The 22638-nt window shown below is 43.7% G+C and overlaps 1 protein-coding gene across 23 annotated transcripts in view; it reads left to right on the top strand.

The window, feature by feature from the left end:
- NCAM1 (neural cell adhesion molecule 1) overlaps positions 1-22638 on the top strand; it is a 337864-nt gene that overhangs the window by 256037 nt on the left and 59189 nt on the right. For all 23 annotated transcript variants that reach the window (XM_019665263.1, XM_019665261.1, XM_019665253.1 and 20 more), the window contains 6 exons: positions 9599-9673; positions 11413-11631; positions 12701-12844; positions 17367-17504; positions 18646-18763; positions 19199-19365. In XM_019665263.1, the coding sequence (XP_019520808.1) occupies positions 9599-9673; positions 11413-11631; positions 12701-12844; positions 17367-17504; positions 18646-18763; positions 19199-19365 (861 nt within the window). The remainder of the gene's footprint in view (positions 1-9598; positions 9674-11412; positions 11632-12700; positions 12845-17366; positions 17505-18645; positions 18764-19198; positions 19366-22638) is intronic.

Below are 22638 nucleotides of genomic sequence, written 5' to 3'. Positions count from 1 at the left end.
AGTCCAGATGTGCTTAAAGCTATGAACACAAGGACATTTTTTAAAGACGGGCAGGATCTGAAATTCTCAGGATGAAGTTGCATGCTAGCATTCTCTAAATTCCTATTTTCTAGGTGTAAAGAATATAACATCTGCAAACAACAGCTGGACAAATATTGAAAGATATAATTCTAGCTTCTTGCCATGTTGGCAAAAGCTGTCGGGAGGGAGTAGAATGATTCTCCTTGTAGCAGTACCTTTTTATGACTGGAAGAAAGGAAGTTTGATGAGTCATTTTGTCAAGCCAAGGTTTCAGGAGAGCAGACCTAAGAGAACATTATCAGGGCATCCTGGAAGCAGTCAGATATTAGGCAGCAATTCACTAAGAAAGCCTGGGTTATTGGGGCAGATTGATAGATTTTGTGTTGTTTATCTGGAAAACCTTAACTGAGTTCCAAATATCTGTTTGCATCCTTGCCCTGCATTTCAGTAATTCAGCTTCATGCAAAGTGTGGCCTCCCATGAAGGTCTGCCCGGAAAAGGGAAACAGCAGGAAGAACAGTCTGAAAAGGAAGCAGGGAACCTGAGCTGCTGTAAAAAGTGACCCCGGTGTTGGAAGTACTGGAGATTTGAAACAGTTTGGGGCAGGGCTAGTGGAGCGCCTGCCGTTTGTCCAGCAACCCTCACTGCCCTTAACAGTGCGAGTCTCTCCATCCGATTACTCTTGCCCTTTTGGGATAGAGGGGACACTAGGGCAAACAGGGTGAGAGGAAAAACCGTTGGCGATATAGCTCCTGAAAACACACAGGACAGTGAGACACAGAAGCAAGAAGAGGCCCGAGGTCAGGAGGCAGCACGCGGGGCCCACCGCGTGGCTTCCGAGCTTTGCTGCAGGGACGCTGGGCTTCTGCTCCTGGCTTTTCGCATCTGGACAGTGAAGGGGTTGGAGACTGTGGGTCGGGTCCTTCCAGCTCTCACCTTTGGTAATAATGGCCCTACAGTCCTGGCCATGAATCAAATATAGCAGAAGACTGAGAAGCTGTGTCACTAGACCACGTTTGCTGCCTCTGGGCACACGCATGCCCTCAGCTGTGTGCTCCCCAGTGGGAGGGCCTGGGGAGTATTCCTGCCTTCACCCCTTGGGGACTGTACAAGGCTGGGCTAATGCCCACTCGAAAAGGATTTCACCCCTGACCCGAAATCTGGCCCTTCTGATACTCTGTGGGGATACTTCTGACTTTTTGCTGCTTTGGAAACAAAAGTACAATGTAGTCATCAATGCGTCTCTTTTCTTTATGATCCTCTATTAAACAAGCAAACAAACAAACAAGCAAGCTCTTTTTTATCAGAGTCCGGCTGGCTGTCCCCCTGTGTCTGACTGGTGGATGTGGTGAGGGACTTGTTTGGGTCATGGCCCTGCTCAGTAGCCTTTGAGCCATTTCTTCTGACTGCCCATTAGAGGCGCTCCAGAGTGCTCCTAGTAAGAACTGTGAACTTTCTTGGGGGTAACTGTGAACTTTAATGGGAGTGAGGGCTGGGGAACAGCATGGATCTCTTACTTCTGAGCATTTAAAGCAATGCGCAGATCTTGTTGTGCTATAACCAGAAGCACAGGACCCTGCGTGATGTGACATTAGTGAAGTCTTCTAGGTTCTTGGTAGTTTGTAGGGACAACAACCATGGTTGAAACCACTGACTTGCTATAAAAGTAAACTATCTGATCAGACCTAATGAAATGCTAATTTGACCCAGGAAACTCCGGAGATGAAGATAGCTGAAGCTGTTATATGCTGTGGCTCTATGTTCTGATTTGTAGCCAGCCCCATTGCACAGAGCCCAATTATTCCTGATTCCCAGCAGCTCATATAATTTATTATGCTAAGGAATAGAGCCTCCTGCTTCCAGCAAGTTGGTTTCTGTTGTTTGGTTCTAGAATTCTGTAGGATAGACTACATGGGATAATAGGTCATATCAGATTAATCACCTAGGCCTCAGTTGTGCGGTGATGTTCAATATTTTTTCTTCCTTACTATAATATTATAATGCAAACTATAATATCACATAGCATAGAAAGCTGAAGAATCTGGAGCCATATTCAACTTCTCCATACTCCCCCCCAACCTCCACCCTCCCCCCCAACCCCCATCACTCTGTTTGGAAGAGTCATGGGATTTGAGACGGTTAAAGAGAATTTTCACCAGGACTACTTACTGCATCACTTTTGTAGTGAAACCTTGCCCAGTTTGGGTGGCTTTATTAGAAGGAAAGACTCCAGGAACCTGCTTGGCGTATGAGCCCAGCGCCTCTTTCAAGTGAGCGTGGTTAGAAATGTGTGTGCTCCCTGCAACTCATCTGTATGGTTTGCCTTCACACAGGAAGCTCTGGTTTCTCCATTCTAATGGCATAAACAATATACCCACCACCACCACCGAGAGTCCTTCCATCCCCATCCAGCCTTGAATTCTGCTTCACACATTGCTGTGTACTCACAGTAATTGTCCATCAGTAATGAAACACAGCTTGCTCGAGGGCTTCCTTCCTTCTCTAGGCTGGCTCACATACTAGGGGAAGCCAGAGGTCCAGGATCCTGTGGGGACTTCACACACAGGGTTTCCCAAGGGTTTGCTTATAAACTTACGTATCTCCAATGGTTTACAAGCCCTAGCTAGATTTCTTCTGGGCGTTTAGGTTTAGATGGGAATTAGATAGAATTCTCAGAATTCACGTAGATGGGGCCCTAACTAAGCTGACCATAGGATTGGCAGCCCTCGGTTGACTTCTAGGTGATTTCAGTTGCTGCTGTGAGCCAGCTTTAAGCAACGAGGACACGCCCACTGGCAATTTGAATATGTTCTGCCATTATGATGCCATTATACAGAACCTGAAGCCAAAACCTGTAAGAACATATACTTAATAGTTCCTTTAAAATCACGCCTAAATTTTGGGTTAATATTTTAATATAAAACAGTCTACCTTGTTTTCTTCTTCTACCCAGATGCTGTCAACAGTAGCTCAAACCAGAATTGTAGGACTCACATATCCAGTGTAGATGAGATTCCTTTGTCATCCCTAAAAATTTATGTTTTTTTCTCCCAAAATGAGATAAATTTACTTATGTCCAGCAGCTTCTTGCAATAGCAATCTGACAAGTTGCATTATTCTGTACACGCACACACACACACACACACACACACACACACACACACACACACACACTCTCCTACCTTAATAGATTTTGGGCCCGTTGAATCCAGTAGTCTACAAGAGGTTCCTGCTATCTTATTCTCATTTTAAGCATTATTGGGAATTTTGACTGATGTGTGTGTTTGTGTGTCTCTGTGTGTAAGTTCAAAGTACAGTAAGTCCCCGACTTACGAATATTCAAGCTGTGAACTTTCACAGATGCAGCCAATCATGCACCCAAGTCAGAATTAGGAACGAATCCAACTTACAAACGTTCTCCTGGAACGGAACTCGTTCATAAGTCGGGGACTTACTGTACTATCATGTATGTACTGTCGTTTAAAAAAACAACCAAAACAGCCTGACCTCGTGTTTGGCAGTTTGTATACATTATCTTACTAAATCACCTTAGCATCCCTGTGAGATCAGTCAGGTTGTCGTGTTCATTTACAGATGTGGGAAACAGGCTCTGAGATTCTGCTGAGAACTTGTTAGTGTTAGAGCTAGAACTTGGACTCCAGATCCTGACTTCTTAACCATGACTCTTTCCCGACAACTTAATTCTCATCACAGTCCAACCACATGAATTCAGTTTTATTATCATCCCCATTTTACAAACAAGAAAACTGAGAACAAAGTCAAGTGACTTTCCTAGAGTGCCTACAGCATTGTTATTTTTATTTTGATTGAATTCAGTTATGTTTTATACCAATAAAGTTCTGACTGGCAAGTAAAATTTCTTTAATGAAGAGTGGAATCAAACCACCTGACCACCTTTTGGATCGCTAGGGATCATTAGGGAAGGTTACCATATTTTGCCATGTATAATGTGCTCCCGTGTAGAATGTGCACCCACGTTTTTGACACAAACTTTCAGGGGAAAAAAATGTTTTGTTTTAATTTTTTAATTCGAATTTTTATTTGTTTACATTTACGTACTTGTTTTTTGTGTTATAAAGGAATTTTAGCATTTATTTTTTAACCTATTATGGTACGAGAAATTTTATGTAACAAATCATTACAAAACACAAGAACAGATACAAGATACAAGGAATTTTATGTACTGATAACAAATTTATTATATTTACACATCATAGAAGGCCAAGAACTCTTGGTCATTGCAAGTTTGTCATAAGTTCAACAAAACTTATGACAAAACTTATTGTATTCCATGGTATTATTTTGCATATTATTTTGCATATGGGTATCATTATTGATTTCTAGAGTTATACTTTTAATTCATAAGCACAAATAAAAGAGTTAAAAACATTTATATAGATATAGAATTAGTATTACCCATGTATAATGTGCATCCTTATTTTTCCCTCACAAATTTGGGCAAAAAAGTACACATTATACATGGCAAAATACAGTACTTTATTTTAAGCCATAAAGGGAAGCATTGCTTCCATCAAACATAGTAACCAAATAAATTTCTTTGGGAAGGGCTGTTGATGTAAGTTTATTAAGAATAATAATAAACAAGTACAAAATGTGTATTATGTGTCAGACACTTATCTAAGTGTCATTACGCATGTTAATTCATTTAATCTTTCCAACAGCCCTATACCATAGAGGGTTTTGTTTTTTCCCTGTTTTACAGATTGTAAAACAGAAGCAGCAGGAGATTAAATAACTTCACCAAGATTACACAGCTAGTAAGTGGTAGAGCTGAGATTCAAGTTCAGTAGTCTGGCCCAGGGTCCTTGGCCTTAACCGCTCTACAGTACCGCCATGATAGTCTGGGTTTTACTTTCATTGAGTGTGGTGGCTTTAGCATTGAAGTTGCCCTTCATTTTCCCTTGAGTATTTTGTTAGTAATGAGAGCAAACTGTTGTGGGCAGATGGGATGCCTTAGTTATTACTCTCCTGGTTCAGACATCTGGATTTCCCACAGGTATGTCAAATGAAAGAGACTTCAGCATTCAGTTATACTTTGAAAAATAAAAAGCAACTGTCCACTAAAGTGGTTAAGTATAGTGATATCTAAGGCTCATTTCTAGAACAATAGCTAAGAAAATGAAGGTATAGTCACACTTGGATGCCTTTTCCAAAACTCCTTAACTATTAATAAATAGGTTATAGAAAATTCCCTCATCTGATGCATAGTCACTGATCAGATTAGCCCTCTGTAGTTCACCCACCTCTTCAATTGATGACCAGGTCATCTTCCTCAGGTGGGCCTGTCTTGGCTATGGGCCTGCTGCACATCTGCTGTCTTCCTCAGAAACAGTGTCTTTATAACCATTTAACAAGAAAGTATTTTCAGTTAGCCATGAGAGAGACCTGGGTTTGCTTTCTGCTCTCAGTTTCTACCTCCTCAAGCACATTGGAATCTAAAAAAGAACACCAGCAAAATTAAACTGCTACAAGAAGTTACTGACTCAAGTGAAATCTATGAACTCCTTTTTGAAATCAGAATAATTTTACTCTGTTGCTTTGCCTCCGAAAGATTACCACCCATTCTGATAAGTGCCCTAGCATCTTTTATGAACTGAAATTTTAATTCCCTTTTCTTTAGCAACTAAGACTTTATAGCTTGCTTCTGCTAAGGAGTTGGGAGTTGTAAAACTTCTATCTACACCTGAAGCTCTTTGCTAATAAACAAGTTGGAATATCTTTCAGAATATAGCATCGATTTTTTTAAAAACAAATTTAAACCAAAAACACATTTTAAAATATATAAATCTCCCACAGGGTTATTTAACTTTTTAAACGAGACAAGGAAAGGGGGATCATTCCATTCTCAAGATAAACATTTTTCTATCTGTTCACGAGGGATAAAATAGTGTGGGGGAAATGGCTGGACCTTTGGTCTCCGTTCAACCTGGGTACCATAATTGTGGCTCCGAGCCTCCACTTCCCCACCTGTAAAATGGGGGCTATAATGCTACAGGTATGGTTATCAGTGAGCAAAGATGCCAGTTATAGTTAAGCAGGATAGAATTGATGGCAGCAACTTGATTATAAGATGTCTGTACACTCTGCCTTTTCTAGCCCATAATTTGGAAAGAGAGCAAATGGTAACTAATAGGTAATAGCAAGCCTATTGGGATGCCAACAAAAGGTTAGTAGTTGTGGAGTGTAGGAGAAGAGCTAACGCCTTAGAATCAAATGACTTTTAATCTTGACTTTAGGTAATCTTGGGTTACCCTGGGCAAGTTATTTCATTTCTCTGAGCTTTAATTTCCTCTTTTGTAGAATGGACACAGTATTGGCCTTTTTATATTACAGAACTACTGTGAGCATCAGATTAAATAAGAAAGTGTCTTTTATAAGCCAGAAAGTGTGAAGTGGCTGCAAGAGGCCTTGGAGGATGTGTCCCTATTGAAGGACAGTGAGCACACGGAATGGAGGGGTTCCTGGCCCTGCCCCTGGGTCTTACCCAGGCCTAAACGCCTATATTTAGAAAAATGTATCTTTAGATGCATCTAAGATGAAGTAGATATAACGCAGTGTTTATGCAAAGCAGGAGGTGAGATACTTTTTCTGGGAGAAATGTTTTCATAAGTTTGTTTAATCGTATGAGTTATGCCTGGTTAGGAAGTCGGACTGACATGCACAACTGCAAAAAGATGCAAGTTGAGGTAAGGATTTTTATTGGAAAAAGACTAATAGAGTAAGAAAGAAACGGGTACCAGGAAGTGGAAGGAAAGAGTTTGGAGTTTGGAGCAGGAGTTCCACTTACTGTTATTAAACCTAATAATTCAAGGTTGAACATTTGCAGAAGAATAACCAGCCATTGTGCTACAGTGGAAAATATCCAAGCATTGATTTTCAGAGAGCCTGGGGTTCCTTTGGCTCAGCTTTGACTCTACTGTTTTGAAGGAGGAATCTCACTACCTTTTCCATGTGTGCAAAAGGTCAGGATTCTCAGTGGATATCTCTCCTTTAAAAAGGTCTGTGATGGTCAGTGTGTGCATGTGATCTGGTTAAGTGGGAATTCCTTTGAAATTCGCATTTCTCATTTCTCTGCACAGCCCAGAGGGGTAGATACTAGCCACATTTGGGTATGAAAACTCTTCAGCCTTGCCGTGCTCTCCTGCCCCTTGAGAGTCATGTTCTGAGAACATGAAGGCTGTTTTTTCACTTGGAATAAGAATATCATTCTCAAAGCAGTAAAGGCTCTGTGAGAGTAACAGGATCCATATGTTGAAGCTGCTGCTAATGCTCAGCATATGGGCCAGTGAACTTTGCAGGCAGAAATATGCCTCTAATTCTCTAAAGAATGCCCCAGTAAACTCCGGAAAGGTGACGGATGACCTAGGCACAGCTTCTGGGCTTCGCAAACCCCTTGTTCCTTGGACTGTGAGCCACAGAAAGGGATTGAAAAGATCCTGGTTGGTCTTAAGATGGATGGCACTGTAGCCCTCGGTAAGGCCCCGGGCTCCCCAAAATACTGTGGGCCCTATCAGCTCTGGGCTCACTCTGGTCTGTTAGGGGATGGTGAGTCTAAGGGCCAGTTGGCTCCTCTGGTTGGCCAGATTATTAAACTGAAGGGAAACGTTTTATTCTCTACTTGCAGGGGCAGCATAGCATAATGGAAAAAACATTTACCTGGAAGCGAGGTGACCTGGGCTCTGGTACCACCCTGGCCCCTAACTAGAAGTGACCTTAGGGAAGTCACTTTACCTCCCTTTTCTCATCTGGAAAAGGAGGTGGCACATGGTGATGGCTGAGACTGCTTCCGGCTCCCTCGGTGTAGAATTGAGTGGAACCTAACTCCATCAGGAGGAGAGTGACTCGAGAAGCAGCCACAGCCAGTCACATCTGTGCCATGGGTGAAGTGGCTCTCATCCAGTATTGTATTCCACTGCAGCTCTGCATGCTATGGACAGAATGCATGGAAGGTACAGGGAAACTCCATTGATCTCAGGAAGAATCCAGTCCTTGTCCTCAAATGAGTAATCAGCAGCTAACCAAGTGAGAGAGAGACCAGGTGCCCCTCGGTAACTATAATATTTCTTCCAAACCAGCATTTGGAAGTCTCTGGGTGTCCGCCTCTTATTCTCGTTGTGGAGTGTTCAGCATCCTCTCCTGGCCTCTTTCCTGTGCTGGATTCCTACCCCCTACCCTGGCTCCTTCTCTTTTCAATTCCTGTCTCTCCCAAGCCATCTCTTTCTCTCTGCAGCCTCTGCTGGGTTTTCCTATGGTCTGCTTTGTCTGTTGGTAGGATGGTTAGGAAGACTGTGCCCACCCCACCCGAGCCCACCCCCCAATAGCTGAAGTGCCCCCAGCGCTCTCCCTTCCCAGCCACATGCAGGCCCTTTGATCCCTCTGTTCTGCTGAGCACAACTGTGGTCCCTTCATCAAATGAGCACAGACTGAGTGAGACCTGCAGCAGTTCTGCCTGCAAGTAAGTCACCATGGCAACCAGCATTCCCTCTGTTCCACTATGAAGAGAAAATGGCTGTTGTAAGGAAGGGCTCACTGAGTCTCTTACCAGCCTGTTTTGTCCAGGCCCCTCCTTCATGCCGGCTTTATGAAGCTACATGCATTGAACCAAACGTCCATTAGCCTTTAGCTTTCAGATTTACTTTACCTAGGAGGAGGAGAGGCAGAAGGAAGTGGAATCCAAATGAATAAAAGCATTTTTTTTCTACCCTAAAACTATTTTCATGAGGAACAGTTATCTGTTCTGAGCAGACAAACAAGGAGCCGAGTGCATACAGGAATCTGTGAGATCCAGAGCAATGCAGTTTGTTTTATTGGTGGAGTGGAATGACAGAACATGTGGGTATTCAAATAGAAATTCAGTGCAAGTAGCCAAGGGACACGGGGAATTCTGAGGGCACGGACTAGAGCCTTTCGGAAGAGTGTCTGACTAATCAGGGTGATGATGTTGATGCTGGCTCCTGTTATGGAAAGAGGTGTGTTGGTGCTACAGTCAGGAGGGAAGGGGAGCATTCGGAACCCCCTGCTTCAAAACCCATTAGGACCATCACCTGACCCCTTGTCTGTAGTTATTAATCATGGTGTATGGCAGATTGGCAGGAGATGCCTGTGCAGTTCCGGACTGGCAGGATTCCTTCCTAATACCCATGAAGACACTTAAGGTTGACTTGCAGAAGTAACTGGTCAGGCTGCTCATTTCTGTGCATCTCAGAAGTGCTGCTGATTGGAGCAGGACCGTAGCTTTTTCAAGGGGTCAGAACATTTAAGGCAGAGGTCACCCCAAATCTCCCAGGGGACATATCCTCTATCTCAATACAGGATAGCACTTCCACAGGGAGTAGTCTGAACCGTGTCCACTCCCAGCTTCAGTGCAAGGACCCGTGGATTCGTTTGTGGTGACAAGATCTTAAAACCCAAACAACCAATTACCTTTCTTCATTCTTTCTTAAAGTGAGCAGGAGACCCTGGTTTTGAATGAAAGCTCTGGGTTTCGTTCTCAAAAATTCGAATGTGTGCTTAAACTGGACATTGTCTTTTTCAGTTTCTCTGCAGGTGGATATTGTTCCCAGTCAAGGGGAAATCAGCGTTGGAGAATCCAAGTTCTTCCTATGCCAAGGCAAGTGTCCCGGGCCTCAGTGCATTTCAGGCCGCCCTCCCAGCAGACCAGTGGCCAGTGAGTGGGCTGGTCGTGCTGCACCTAGAACTCTTGGCGTTGCTTTGCTGCCGGGTCAACTGTGTGACTTGAGAGCCAGGGAAGCTGTCAGGCCCTCTTCCTTTCTTTCTCAAACGGCTGCTCTAACACAGTCCACTGTGTCATCTGGACTTCTGTCCATGGTGGAGGAGTTCCAGGGATTTCCTTAGGAAAGTCAGCAACACTCCCAGAAGAGTGAATTACCCCTGGTGCCCTACTCTGTACAATCCAGAGCTTGGTAAATGACAACAGAGAACAGAAACGATGCTTTAGTGGGCCAGTGTAAGGCTTATTTCTGAGAATCCCCTAGAACAGGAAAATCAAAGGCCTAAAACTTGCCTGCAAGAAAATTGAGTACTGATACCTCTTTTGCTGTGAGGACATGTGTCCTGCATTTCCAGGTCTATTGTGAATACCAATATTCAGTCCCATTGTCCCCACCAGGGCTCTGGGATTTGTCAGACCTGGTGTCCTTGTTTTTTCTTTAGAAATTATGGTTTATTTCCACAGCTCAGATAATTACGTCCTGTGGAGGAAAAGGTTTCAAATTAGGCTTTGGATTGTTCTGTATGTGACATGACTGGTTTTTGAAACATAGGAGAACCAGGAAAGAGCTGAGCTAGGTGTAAACTGTGACATTTAGCAAGCAGCTTTTAGCAAGGGGCTGGGGGGGGGGGTGTGCTTGAAATGCTATCATGATTTGCATTAGATGAGGTGGCTTGTGGCCGCCGGATGTGTTCACTCCAGCTTTGCCTTCATTACAGCAGTTTAGATGATCAGGAGATGTAGCCATGAAGCCCACAGCACATCTTGCAAATAGCGATATTTATTGAAAACATGATGGGCCCTGAAAGGAAGACTGCTTCATTTCCATACTAAGCATCTGTGCAGGGCTAGGTGGTGTGGGCCTGGGAAGGGCACTGTGCAGAGAGGCAGGGCGAAGCCACATCACCAGATCCAAGAGCCCTTGCTCCAGTTCAGTGTTTGGGACAGCTAAGCAGCAGCATCTGCCCATTCAAGGTGCCTGGAAAAAGGACGCATGGGTGATTCTGTCTATCTTCTTCACAGCATTTAAGGAGATGAATTTGTCTGTCTGAAGCAGGGGGTGCTGAAATGACAGTCATGCCAGTTGGTACAGGCAGATGCTAGAATAAAAGTCATTGGAGTCCGCATTCCTAGACTAACTGGTGTCTCATCTTCTGCTCTGGAGATGATAACCTAAGCCCTTGAAAAACAAGCTGATCAGTTGGCTCAAACCAGCTAGGCCCTTGAGCTCAGATCCTAGATATACTAACTCCCTTTCCCCATCTCCATTCTGTGAGGCTAAACTGTAAGCTCCTTCCCATTGAAGCCTCCTGAGTGTTTGCCACACAGTAGGTCCTCAACAAATATCTCTTCTCTTCCCTCACTAAGGATAGGACTACTATAAGAAATACTGGCACAAGGGATTGTTGAGTTCTTCCCAAATACCATAAGTGGTGTTATGTATATAACAATTATACACAGAAGCCAGAGTGACATTCCAACATAAGTGGTCACCCCTCCCTGATCATCAAACCTGGTGATCTCCTGTTCAGTAGCTCTTCCTGAGTGCCCACTGTCACCATGGCGGGGACTTTGTCTTTTCAACTTCTGTGGTTTGAAAATAATCTCTTCCTCTTTAGTGGCAGGGGATGCCAAAGATAAAGACATCTCCTGGTTCTCCCCCAATGGAGAAAAGCTCACCCCGAACCAGCAGCGGATCTCAGTGGTATGGAATGATGACTCTTCTTCCACACTCACCATCTACAATGCCAACATTGACGACGCTGGCATTTACAAGTGCGTGGTCACCGGCGAGGATGGCAGTGAGTCAGAGGCCACGGTCAACGTGAAGATCTTCCGTAAGAGCCTCCTCCTTCTCTTTCTATATCCCTGTCCTCTTCTTTGGCCAGGAAGACACATGGGCAACAGACAGAGTGGGATGGCAGTAAAGGACCAGTTGAGGGCTGGACAGGGCCCCTTTCTTCCTTTCCTCACCCTGAGTCTTTTCTGAATTGAGCTAAGAGCTCAAATGTGCTCTTAAGTGATTCTTGGCCAACTCAGAGCTCACAGCCTGGGTTCATGCTGGTCACAGATATCACCCACTGGCCTCCATTCTCTAAATTCAAATTACATAGTTCCAAGAAGTCTATTATGGGTTCCCCTGTTCCTTCCCCAAGTGTTGACTGACTATCGTACAATTCAGATTTTACCCTTACTTCACTCTCCCCTGCTGGTAATGGAGCCCAAAGGCACAGTGGGGTGTGGGGGATTATTATTTGAATAGTCTGTGCCACTCAGAGCGAGCAGTTCCCATTGCCACTAAAACCTGGTCTTGAGGTGGTATCTCGTTACCTTATTATCATGCACCTGTCCCGTTGGCCAGTGTAATGGTGGGTGACAGCTAATGGAACAGTATTGATTGCCACAGTATTCCTGCCATTAAGCCTGCTTTTCTTCTGTACTGTTCTTTACAATTCTCTCTGCTGTAGGAAAGTTGGGGTTGGGGTGCCAGACAGAATGGGAGACAGAGAAAGGATTGATGACTCCTATTATTTATTGTAAAATAAGTGTTCTACCAATTCATTCTACCCATACATTGTGTCTCAATGGCACCATCCCACATGGCAAGGGACACTTGGTAAAGCTACTCCTTTCCCTCCATACACCCTTTTCTGTACAAAGTGTGAAAATTTAGCACTCAGTGAATAGATGTTGATTGCCAAACTTTGACAATATATCCCCCTACTGTGCCAGCCACTCCACCTGGTATCTTTCACCAAGTACTGGGTGGGACCCTTTCTTCTACCACTATATATATGGATTGAGAGTTGCCTGCAACTCGAATCCAGGCAGTATGGTCCCAGTGAAAAGGGATCTTTGTGGGAGAACCAACTGTTTTCCCTCACTCTTCTCTTGCTCATTTTCCAGAGAAGCTCATGTTTAAGAATGCACCAACCCCACAGGAGTTCAGAGAGGGGGAAGATGCCGTGATTGTGTGTGATGTCGTCAGCTCTTTACCTCCAACCATCATCTGGAAACACAAAGGTCGTGATGTCATCCTGAAAAAAGATGGTGAGACCTAAATTCCCTGGCAGCTGCCATTTCCCCTGAGACACCTAGTCCTCTAGGGTTTCCACCTCTACCAGCATCCAAGACATTCTAACCCAAATTCAGATACCAGTGTCTCAGAACCACATGCAGTTTCTAGGTCCTAATGGATGTATGTCTGTAGCTTGTATATTCGGTCTCTTGACTTTCTCTCCAAAGAAAAAGACAAATTTTGATTTCCTGTCAAGATGGTGCAGTAGGTAAACACTGTGCTTACCTTTGCTCACGATCACATCAAAATTACAACTAAACTACAAAACAACCATCATTGAGAATTGCCCCAGATCTTGCTGAACCAAAGCCCTACAACTAAGGACATGCAGAAAAAGCCACTTCGAGACTGGCAGGAAGGGCAGAGATGCAGAATGGGCTGGTCCCACATCCATGTGTGACCATCAAAAATTGGGAGGAATATCTCGGGTGTGGAGGTCCCCCAGGAAGAGTGAGAGGTTCAAGCCCCTCCCCAGCCCAGGATTCCAGTGCCAGGTAGAGAAGTCCCCATAATTTCTGGCTGTGAAAACCAGTGGAGACTATGCCTGAGTGAGACAGAGGGCAGCTAGAGTCCCAAGTTCTCCTCTTAAAAGGACTGTGCAAGGACTTACCCACCAACGGTATCACTGGCTTTGAGCTCCAGCACTCAGGCAGCAACTGGAGAGACAGCAGGGATATATGGTGAGGAACTGAGTTGTCTAGCTTGGGATGGGGCTAGAGGGGCAGCTTTCTCCTAGATGGAGGAGGTGGCAGAGGCTATTATTTCTCTGTTGAGCCCTTCTCCTTCTCATCATGCAGATACAGGCAGCTGCCATATCTGAGCCTCCATCGAGTTGGCTCATGCCATTCGTTCGCTGTGCCCCACCCAAATCGCTTCCAATGGCTTTTTCATACAAAATGCCTACCTTGGCTCATGCTGCAGACTTTCCTAGGGCCTCTCAAAGGTTCAGGGAACACAGACAAGCAGCATCTGGCTTGAACGTGTCCTGTACCTCTGGCTGAGCAGCACTAAGCCTTGGTTCACAGCTTGACCTCTCAAGGCACTTCCATGCATGGCACAGACGGTGGCCATCTGTGGATTTCTTTGTGACTCCTGCTGGGTGGCCCCATGTGGGGTACTGGCTTCAGCTGAACTTAACCTGCAGCAATTCCCACCCCCCCAGGTGACCCTAGGGCTGGTGCTCCCTGTGGCCATCTTCTAAACAAGCTGGAACATCACCCAGCTGCCTCCAAGCATGACACACAACCAAGGGGCACATTAGGCAGGCCTCAGAGCCCTTCTCAGGCAGATCCTGCTCTATAGGGTCAGCCCCTGCACCACAGCTCCTCCACTATAGTCAAGGCCAGTCCTCACAACCAATAAGCCCAAGGGTCAGTCCTTCCCATTGATGTGCAAATAGCAACCAAGGCTCAACTGCAATAGTAGGGCATACAAAACCCACACAAGGGACACACCTGGAGTGCATGGCTCAAGTGATCAGGTGATTGCACCACTGAGCCCCACAGCACACCTACTACATAAGGCCACTCTACTAAGACCAGAAGACATAGCAGCCCTACCTAATAGATAAAAACAAACACAAGAAGGCAGACAAAATGGGGAGACAAAGAAACATGTCCCAAATAAAAGAACAGAGCAAAGCTCCAGAAAAAGAACTAAACAAAATGGAGAAAAGTAATCTATCAGACTCAGAGTTCCAAACACTGGTCATAAGGATGCTCAGTAATCTCAGGGAGAACTTCAACAAAGAGATAGGAAACATAAAAATGGAGATAGAAAACATAAAAAGAACCAGTCAAAAATGAAGAATACAGTAACCGAAATGAAGAATACATTACAGGGAATCAACAGTAGATTAGATGAATCAGAGGATCAAATCAGTGATTTAGAAGATAAGACAGCAGAAAACACCCAATCAGAACAGCAAAAATAAAAAAGTCTAAAAAAATGAGCATAATTTAAGGGGGTCTCTCAGAGAACATCATGCATACCAACATTCACATTATATGGGTACCAGAAGGAGAAAAAAATAGAGCAAGGAATTGAAAACTTATTTGAAGAATGAATGACAGAAAACTTTCCTAACCTGGTGAGGGGAATAGATATACAAGCCCAGGAAGCACAGAGAATCCCAAACAAGATGAGCCCAAACAGGCCAACACCAAGAATCTAATTATATTCATAAGTAGAATGCCAAAGGGTAGAGATAGAGAGAAACTTAAAAGCAGCAAGGGAAAGGCAGTTAGTTACCTATGAGGGAGCTCCCATAAGACTGTCAGCTGATTTCTCAACAGAAACTTTGCAAGCCAGAAGGGATTGGCACAAAATATTCAAAGTGGTGAAAAACAAGGACCTACAACCCAGATTACTCTACCCAGCAAGGCTATCATTTAGAGTCAAAAGACAGATAAAGAGCTTCCCAGACAAGAAAAAGCTAAAGGAGTTCATCATCACTAAGCCAGTATTACAAGGAATCTTAGAGGGACTTATTTAAGATGGAAAAAAAAATAAAAAATATGAATAATAAAATTGCAATTATATACCTATCAACAATTACTTTTAATGGAAATGGATTAAATGCTCCAATCAAAAGATAGGGGAGGTGAATAGATAAGAAAACAAGACCCTTACAAGAGACTCACTTCAAAAGGCACACAGACTGAAAATAAAGGGATGGAAAAAGATATTTCATGAAAATGGAAACAAACAAAAAAGCTGGGTAACAATACTTATACCAGACAAAATAGACTTTAAAACAGACTATAACAAGAGACAAAGAAGGACATAGTAATACCACTTCTGGGTATTTATCCAAAGAAACCCAAAATGCTAGTTCGAGGGGATGTGCTCATCCACATGTTCATTGCAGCATTATTTACAATGGCCAAGATATGAAGGCAACCTGCGTGTTCCTGAATGGATGTATGGATAAAAAGGTAGTACATATGTACAAAGGAATATTACTCTGCCATAAAAAGAATGAAATCTTGCCATCTTTGACAACATAGATGGTCCTAAAGGTTATTGTGCTGAGCGTAGTAAGTCAGAGAGTGAAAAACAAATGTCATATGATTTCACTTATAGGTAGAATCTAAAGAACAAAATAAACAAAATGGAAACTAACTCCTAGATACAGAGAACGTTTTAATGGTTGCCAGATTAGAGGGAGGTTGGGGGTAGGTGAAAAGGGAATGGGATTAAGAAGTACAAGTTGGATGCTACACAGTAGTCACGGGGATGTAGGGTATAGCATAAGGAATATAGTCAATAATATTGTAATAACTGTATGGAGTCAAATGGGTACTAGATCTATCAGGGTGATAGATGGGAGGGAGGTGGGGTAAAAAGGGTGAAACGATTAAGATACAAATCAGTAGTTACAAAATACTCATGGGGATGTAAGGTATAGGTAATATCAATAATATGGTGATAACTATGTATAGTACCAGGTGGGTACTAGTCAGGGGGATCACTTCCTAAATTATATAAATGTCTAACCACTATGCTGTACACCTGAAACTAATAGAAAATTATATTGAGGGCCAGCCGAGTGGAGCGATGGTTAAGAACTGGCTTGGGACACCAGAGGGCCCCAGTTCGGATCCCACATATGAGTTCCAGTGACACTGCCCTCCACAGCTAAGATGCTGAACAACAGCTCAATCTGGAGCTGGGCTGCCGTGAGTCGCCGGCGATGGCATAAGCTGCAGCCCCTGTGGCATTGGGTTGCCATGGGCTACCGTATGTAGCCAGAAGTCAGCGTGAGTGGCCAGCAGCTGCTGTGAATGACCGTCCAGAAGCCGGCGACTGATCTGCCTTGCCCGGGAAGAGCGCAATGATGGTGCCAACTTGGGCCAGTGAAGCAACGTCCTCCACAACTAGACTGAAGAACAAAATGACAGCAACTTGTCTGTTCCCCTTCCCCCAATTCCCCAGCGCTGTTCCCATCCCCCCAATTCCCCAATTAAAAAAAAAAAGAAAGAAAATAATATTGAATGTCAACTCTAATTGAAAAATTAAGGAGAGATAAAAGATAAAGAAGAATAAGAGGTTCAAATTTCCAGGTATAAAACAAATAAGTCTTGGGGGTGTAGTGTACAGCATAGAAATATAGTCACTAATATGATAGTGTGGTAGTGTCAGATGGTTGCTGGACTTACAATGGTAATCACCTCTTTAGCATAGGGAATATAATCAATAATGTGATAATAACTTTGTATAGTACCAGGTGGGTACTTAGAATAACTGTGATGTACAACTAATATATTATTGTATGTTAGCTATATTTTAATGAAAATTGTAAAAAGAAAAGAAGAATTTCCAATAGACGTTTGCTCTTGGCTCTATGTGAGAGCCAGGGACCCGTTTTCTAACTGCAGCTTAAAGCCCCACCCCATAAGACTGAAGCTAGGGAACGGAAAATCTCAGTGACCTGCCTACAGATAGGAGTTTTCTCACTGACCCTTGGATGAACCTACCTCTTGTCTCTTCTAGTCCGATTCATAGTCCTGTCCAACAACTACCTGCAGATCCGGAGCATCAAGAAAACAGATGAGGGCACTTACCGCTGTGAGGGCAGGATTCTGGCACGGGGGGAGATCAACTTCAAGGACATCCAGGTCATTGTGAATGGTGAGGTGATCCGTTCTTCCTGCTCCCTTCAGTGCTATAGCCATGGTCCCCAAAATCATTCTCCTTAACTTCCTTTTTGATCTATAAAATATATCCTGTGCTGACTCACTGGTCTATCTCAGTTGAACCCCCACCCCCCACCCTCTATAGCCTCTGGCTTGGTTCTATTAGGTTGGAGGTTGTTGTTATTAATATATTTTGTTACTTTTTGGGTCTCCCTCAACTGTAGGGACTTCTGGTGCAGTCTTTGAATGTCCTTCAGTTGTCTTGCAGCACTAGAAACTTTCCTCATGCTTACTAATAAATTCTTATTCACCCTTCATTGTCCTTGATATTACTGTAATTGTGAAGTTAGTCCTCTGGTTCAATGTTCAAAGAAAATATTATGATCAACTCGGGCCTTAAAATAGTCAGGATCATAGTCCATGGGTTTATTAATCTTAATTTGCGATGTCAAATAAATACACCCATGGAATCGATCTGACATTTACAAGATGTTTACAGGAAATTATAATGTCCGTACTAAGAAAATAAGTAAATCATGGTTGAATTGTTTTGGGTATTGATTATATGTTTTGCCAAACTCTCCCCCTTCTCATTCTTTCGGTGAAATAGTTTGTGCACAGGGTTGTTTCTGACAATCCCAGGAAATGTCATTCTGGTGAGCTGGTGCATTTCAAATGAGTGTTAACCATTTCACCACTGGGAGCAGGAGTTTTCAACTTTTTCCAGTATCAGCAACGACCTTTGGAATCCCAGGTTCCACCAGCTGTGGTAGTTGTAAGTCGAGTATGCATTGGTTGAGAAAATATATGATGATAAAGAGCTACTATAAACTAAATACCATTTTAAAATGAGTAAAACGTGTCCATATATTATAGCTTCTAAAGCTATATTATTGAAAAACAGTATCATATATTATAAAACACTAACGCGTGTTGGTGGGCGAATTATTTATTCAGCTTACAGTATTTAGTACACACCTGAATTCAGATCCCTTATGCTAACTCTGCAGCTATCCAGGACTCTTGCCCTCAGGCAGTGACCCTCCGACCTGGGTATCCTGGAAGTACCTCTTCTCCTGGCCACTGGGTTCTTCCAAGTTTTCACAACCACCCCTGACAGTCCTTCTCTCCTTCAGTGCCGCCTACCGTCCAAGCCAGGCAGAACACAGTGAATGCCACCGCCAACCTTGGCCAGTCTGTCACCCTGGTGTGTGATGCCGAAGGCTTCCCGGAGCCCACCATGAGCTGGACAAAGTAAGACACTGGCTCGTGCTTTTGGTTGGGGTCTAGCAGAGGAGGGGACAGCATAGGGGCAGCTCCATGCTGGCATTGTAACGGAACAGGAATGGACTGCTGGGAAATCTATCAACTCTAGGGGCACAATGGACTCTGTACAGTTCTCCTGCCTTGTGCATCGGATTGCTTCATTTTCAGTTTGAGGGGCAGAGTGTGTGGCCTTGGAGGCCCTCTTTGGAACATTGGTGGTTGCATTTTCCCGCCCTTGGACAGAATCAGAGGTTTGGGTGGAGGAATCAGAGGTATACATGGAAGTATATTTGGCATCTAAACTTTCTGTGAAGATTGAGTCTTTCCCATGGGCTGAGACTGCATTTTATGGAAACTAATTAAAAATAAACATCTTACCTCTGTGGTCAAAATCATGGTACTTTGCATTTCTACACTCTGTAGGGACGGAGAACAGATAGAGAATGAGGAAGACGAGAAGTACCTCTTCAGCGACGACAGTTCGGAGCTGACCATCAGGAAGGTGGATAAAAATGACGAGGCAGAGTACGTCTGCATTGCCGAGAACAAGGCTGGAGAGCAGGATGCGTCCATTCACCTCAAAGTCTTCGGTAAGGACCATGGGGGTCAAGTTCACCGCTCTGCCACAGTACCTCTTACCCTATACTTTCAATCCATCAGCAAGAGCCTGTCCACTCTGCCTCAACATCTATCCCAAATTCAGCCACCTCTTGCCAACTCCACCACTAACACCCTAGTCCAAGCCACCCTCCTCCTCCCCTGGTCGATGAGATAGCCTCTTAGCTGGTATCCCTGCCCCCCATAGGTCCCCTTCAGCCCCACCTACTCACAGTAGCAGGAATGACCCTAAATGCCACTCCTCTGTTTAAAATCCTCCCGCGGCTTCCTATTGCAACCAGAATAAAATCTAGACTCCCTACCACGGCCCTCAGGACTAAACCTGAGTTAGCCCACCTTCCTTTCTGACCTTATCTTTCCTCCACTTTGCTCCACATTTAAAACTCTTCTGCCCCTAAATCCCCTTCCCCAATTCCCCAATAAAATCGTTTAACAAAACCAACTCTTCAACCCCTCAGGCCTCCTTTCTGTCCCTCAGACACATCAAGCTTATTGCCTGCCTCATGGATGTCGCACTTATTATTTCTTCTGCTTGGAATATCATTCCTCCAGATCCGTTCCCAGCTGCCTTCTTCTCATCCATCATTCAGATCTCAACTCAACCACCTTCTCCGTGAATTCTCCCTTCACTGTCCTGCCTGATGCAGCCCCCTTATCACTACAACCCTCACCCCCCTCCATTAACCTCTTTCATTAATCTTACTGTATCTTTGTCATTCACTCATAAGCACCAGCACTGCCCTCAATTACATATTTGTTTTGGGGATTGTTTGTCTCCCACCTCCACTAAATGTGTGGACTCCAAGATGGCAGCACGCTGACTGTCTTGTACATTGCTTTATTTCTGACATGCCAAACACCACCAGACTCATACTAGGCCCTTGATTAATATTAGTGACCAACTGATTGCCTCTGTCTCCCTTTGCTTCTTTCCCTGGCGTGTGTGAAACAGCATCAAAAGAGTCATGAAAAGAGCCCCACAATGCTACTCACTTGGTCTTTATAAACTCAGTAAACTTCCATTCATTTAGAACCGAAATACATTTTGATCTGACCTCAGAAAAAGAATCTGTGGCAGAAAAACGTTTAACTGAGTAGCCCTCAACTCTCTCTGCTCATCTTTTTTAAAAACCATGGGTATAAGCTCATCCACTGTAGATGGTGCTGCTAGAACAGATGCCAGAGAGGAAGCTGGTTGTTACAATGTGTGCCTGGGAACCTGTTTGGGACCTGCTTGTTCAGCCTCATCAGGAGAACTGATCTGTGTTTATAAACATAGACCTGTGACAATCAAGTGTTTACATGCAATTGGACTTGCTAATCACAGATGAATCCTATTTATTTATTAATGACAACTGGGTTTAGAAACAGGTTATCAGTTTGGTTCAAATTAACTGCATACACTTGAGAGTGGAAGCTAAACTTAGAAAATACTTTTGACAGTCCTTTCTCTAATTCTGACTCGTCTTCCCCAGTCATTCTGATTGTAAGTTTTTCCATGTTATAGAGAAAGATGCATTTGGTTTTTCTTTTGGGGGGGGGGGTTGGGGGTTTTTTTTTATCACCCAAAGTCCATAGTTTACTTTAGGGTTTACTGTTGGTGTTGCACATTCTTTGGGCATACATTTGTTAATTTATTCCTTCATTTAACAAATATACAGAGGGTGCCAAAAAATGTATACACATTTTAAGAAAGAAAAAAACTGTATTAAAATTGTAATACTCAGGGGTGACTGGTTAGCTCAGTCGGTTGGAGCGTGGTGCTGATAACACTGGGGTTGCCAGTTCGATCCCTGCATGGGCCACTGTGAGCAGCTCCCTCCCTAAAAGAGTCAACTGTGCCATTGTAGCATGAAAGCAACGTGTAACCAATGACCACAGCTGTTCACCAATAAATTTTTTTCATTGTAATAATATATACCAATAACAAAAGATGAATACAAGTCATCTGGATACATTTTTTTGGCACCCCCGTATATTGAGCACCATTGTTGCTGGACAGAGCAACTACAGAGATATGGCCCTTTGACCCTGAGATGCACGAGAGAGATAAACATATAAGCATATAAGTTATAATAATAGTGTCTGTCAACAATATTTGAGTGCCTGCTATGGGCCCAGCCATTGCCAAGGTTACAAAGATGAATAACACGCACTCTGTTCTCATCAGTGGGTCCACAAGCTAATGTAGATGGCCAACATTGAAATCTTTAATGACAGTCCATTATAATGACTTCATGATAGCAATATGCACAGTGTTTTATAGGGACAGATCTCTCTCTGATCCTGCATGACAGTAGTTAAAGAAATCTTTGCAAACAACATGCTATTTTACAAGTAGGAGTTTCCCAGGAGAGGAAGGATGGGCGAGCATTTTAGGCTGCACATGCACAAGCAGAGGCAAGAAGGGCACATGGGCTGAATGTGAGCTCCTTGTGGATGGGGACCTGTATCTGTCCTACTCACAGATGTATCTCCAGTGCCTAGAACAATGCCTGGCATATAATAGGCTTTCATATTTGAATAAATGAGGGAATAGCAATTAGTGTTATGTGAATGAAGTGTAATGTATGGGGCAGATAGATAAGCCTAGAAATGTGGTCATCACTTGTCCTAGGAAATTCTTTTAGATATTAGCCCCATAAAGTAATAATAATAATATCAAATACAAAGCTAGCACTTACAGTGTGCCAAGCACTATGTGACACTCTATCCATAAATTAGCTCTTTTAATCCTCAGCACAACACTATGAAGTTGATTTAATTATTATCCCCATGAGGAAACAGCAGAGAGGTTAGATGCCCTTCTGAAGGAGCCAGAATTCAAAAGCAGGCTTTTAAATCCATTCCCTGAACTGGGCAATGGTAGTGACTACTCAATGAAACCCAATTTAATACATACTCTACCTGAATTACATATGGAATGATGGGTAATACTGAAATTAGCGTACTCTCCATTTACCACCATGGATAACATGGTTTCACTATGAAAGTACACTTGATTCTATCTCAACTGGTCAAGAACAAATCTTCGCTTCTCTTCAGGCCTCTCTGGTGGAGATGGCTACCCAGGAAGGAGGTGTGTGGAGTGAGTCAGGAGCCATGTAGGGCTCACATAGAGTGAACAGAGTAGGTAAGGTCCAGAGAAGGCAGTAACGAGACAGGAAAAGAAGCACGCAGGAGCTGTGGCAAGGCAGGTTTTGTTCTCTCTCTCTCTCTCTCTCTCTCTCTCTCTCTCTCTCTCT

This window comes from Hipposideros armiger, unplaced genomic scaffold (assembly GCF_001890085.2).
Source record: "Hipposideros armiger isolate ML-2016 unplaced genomic scaffold, ASM189008v1 scaffold_437, whole genome shotgun sequence".
In the NCBI taxonomy this organism is placed as follows: domain Eukaryota; kingdom Metazoa; phylum Chordata; class Mammalia; order Chiroptera; family Hipposideridae; genus Hipposideros; species Hipposideros armiger.
Note: the sequence above shows the minus strand (reverse complement) of the source record. Positions and strands in the feature narration are given on the sequence as shown.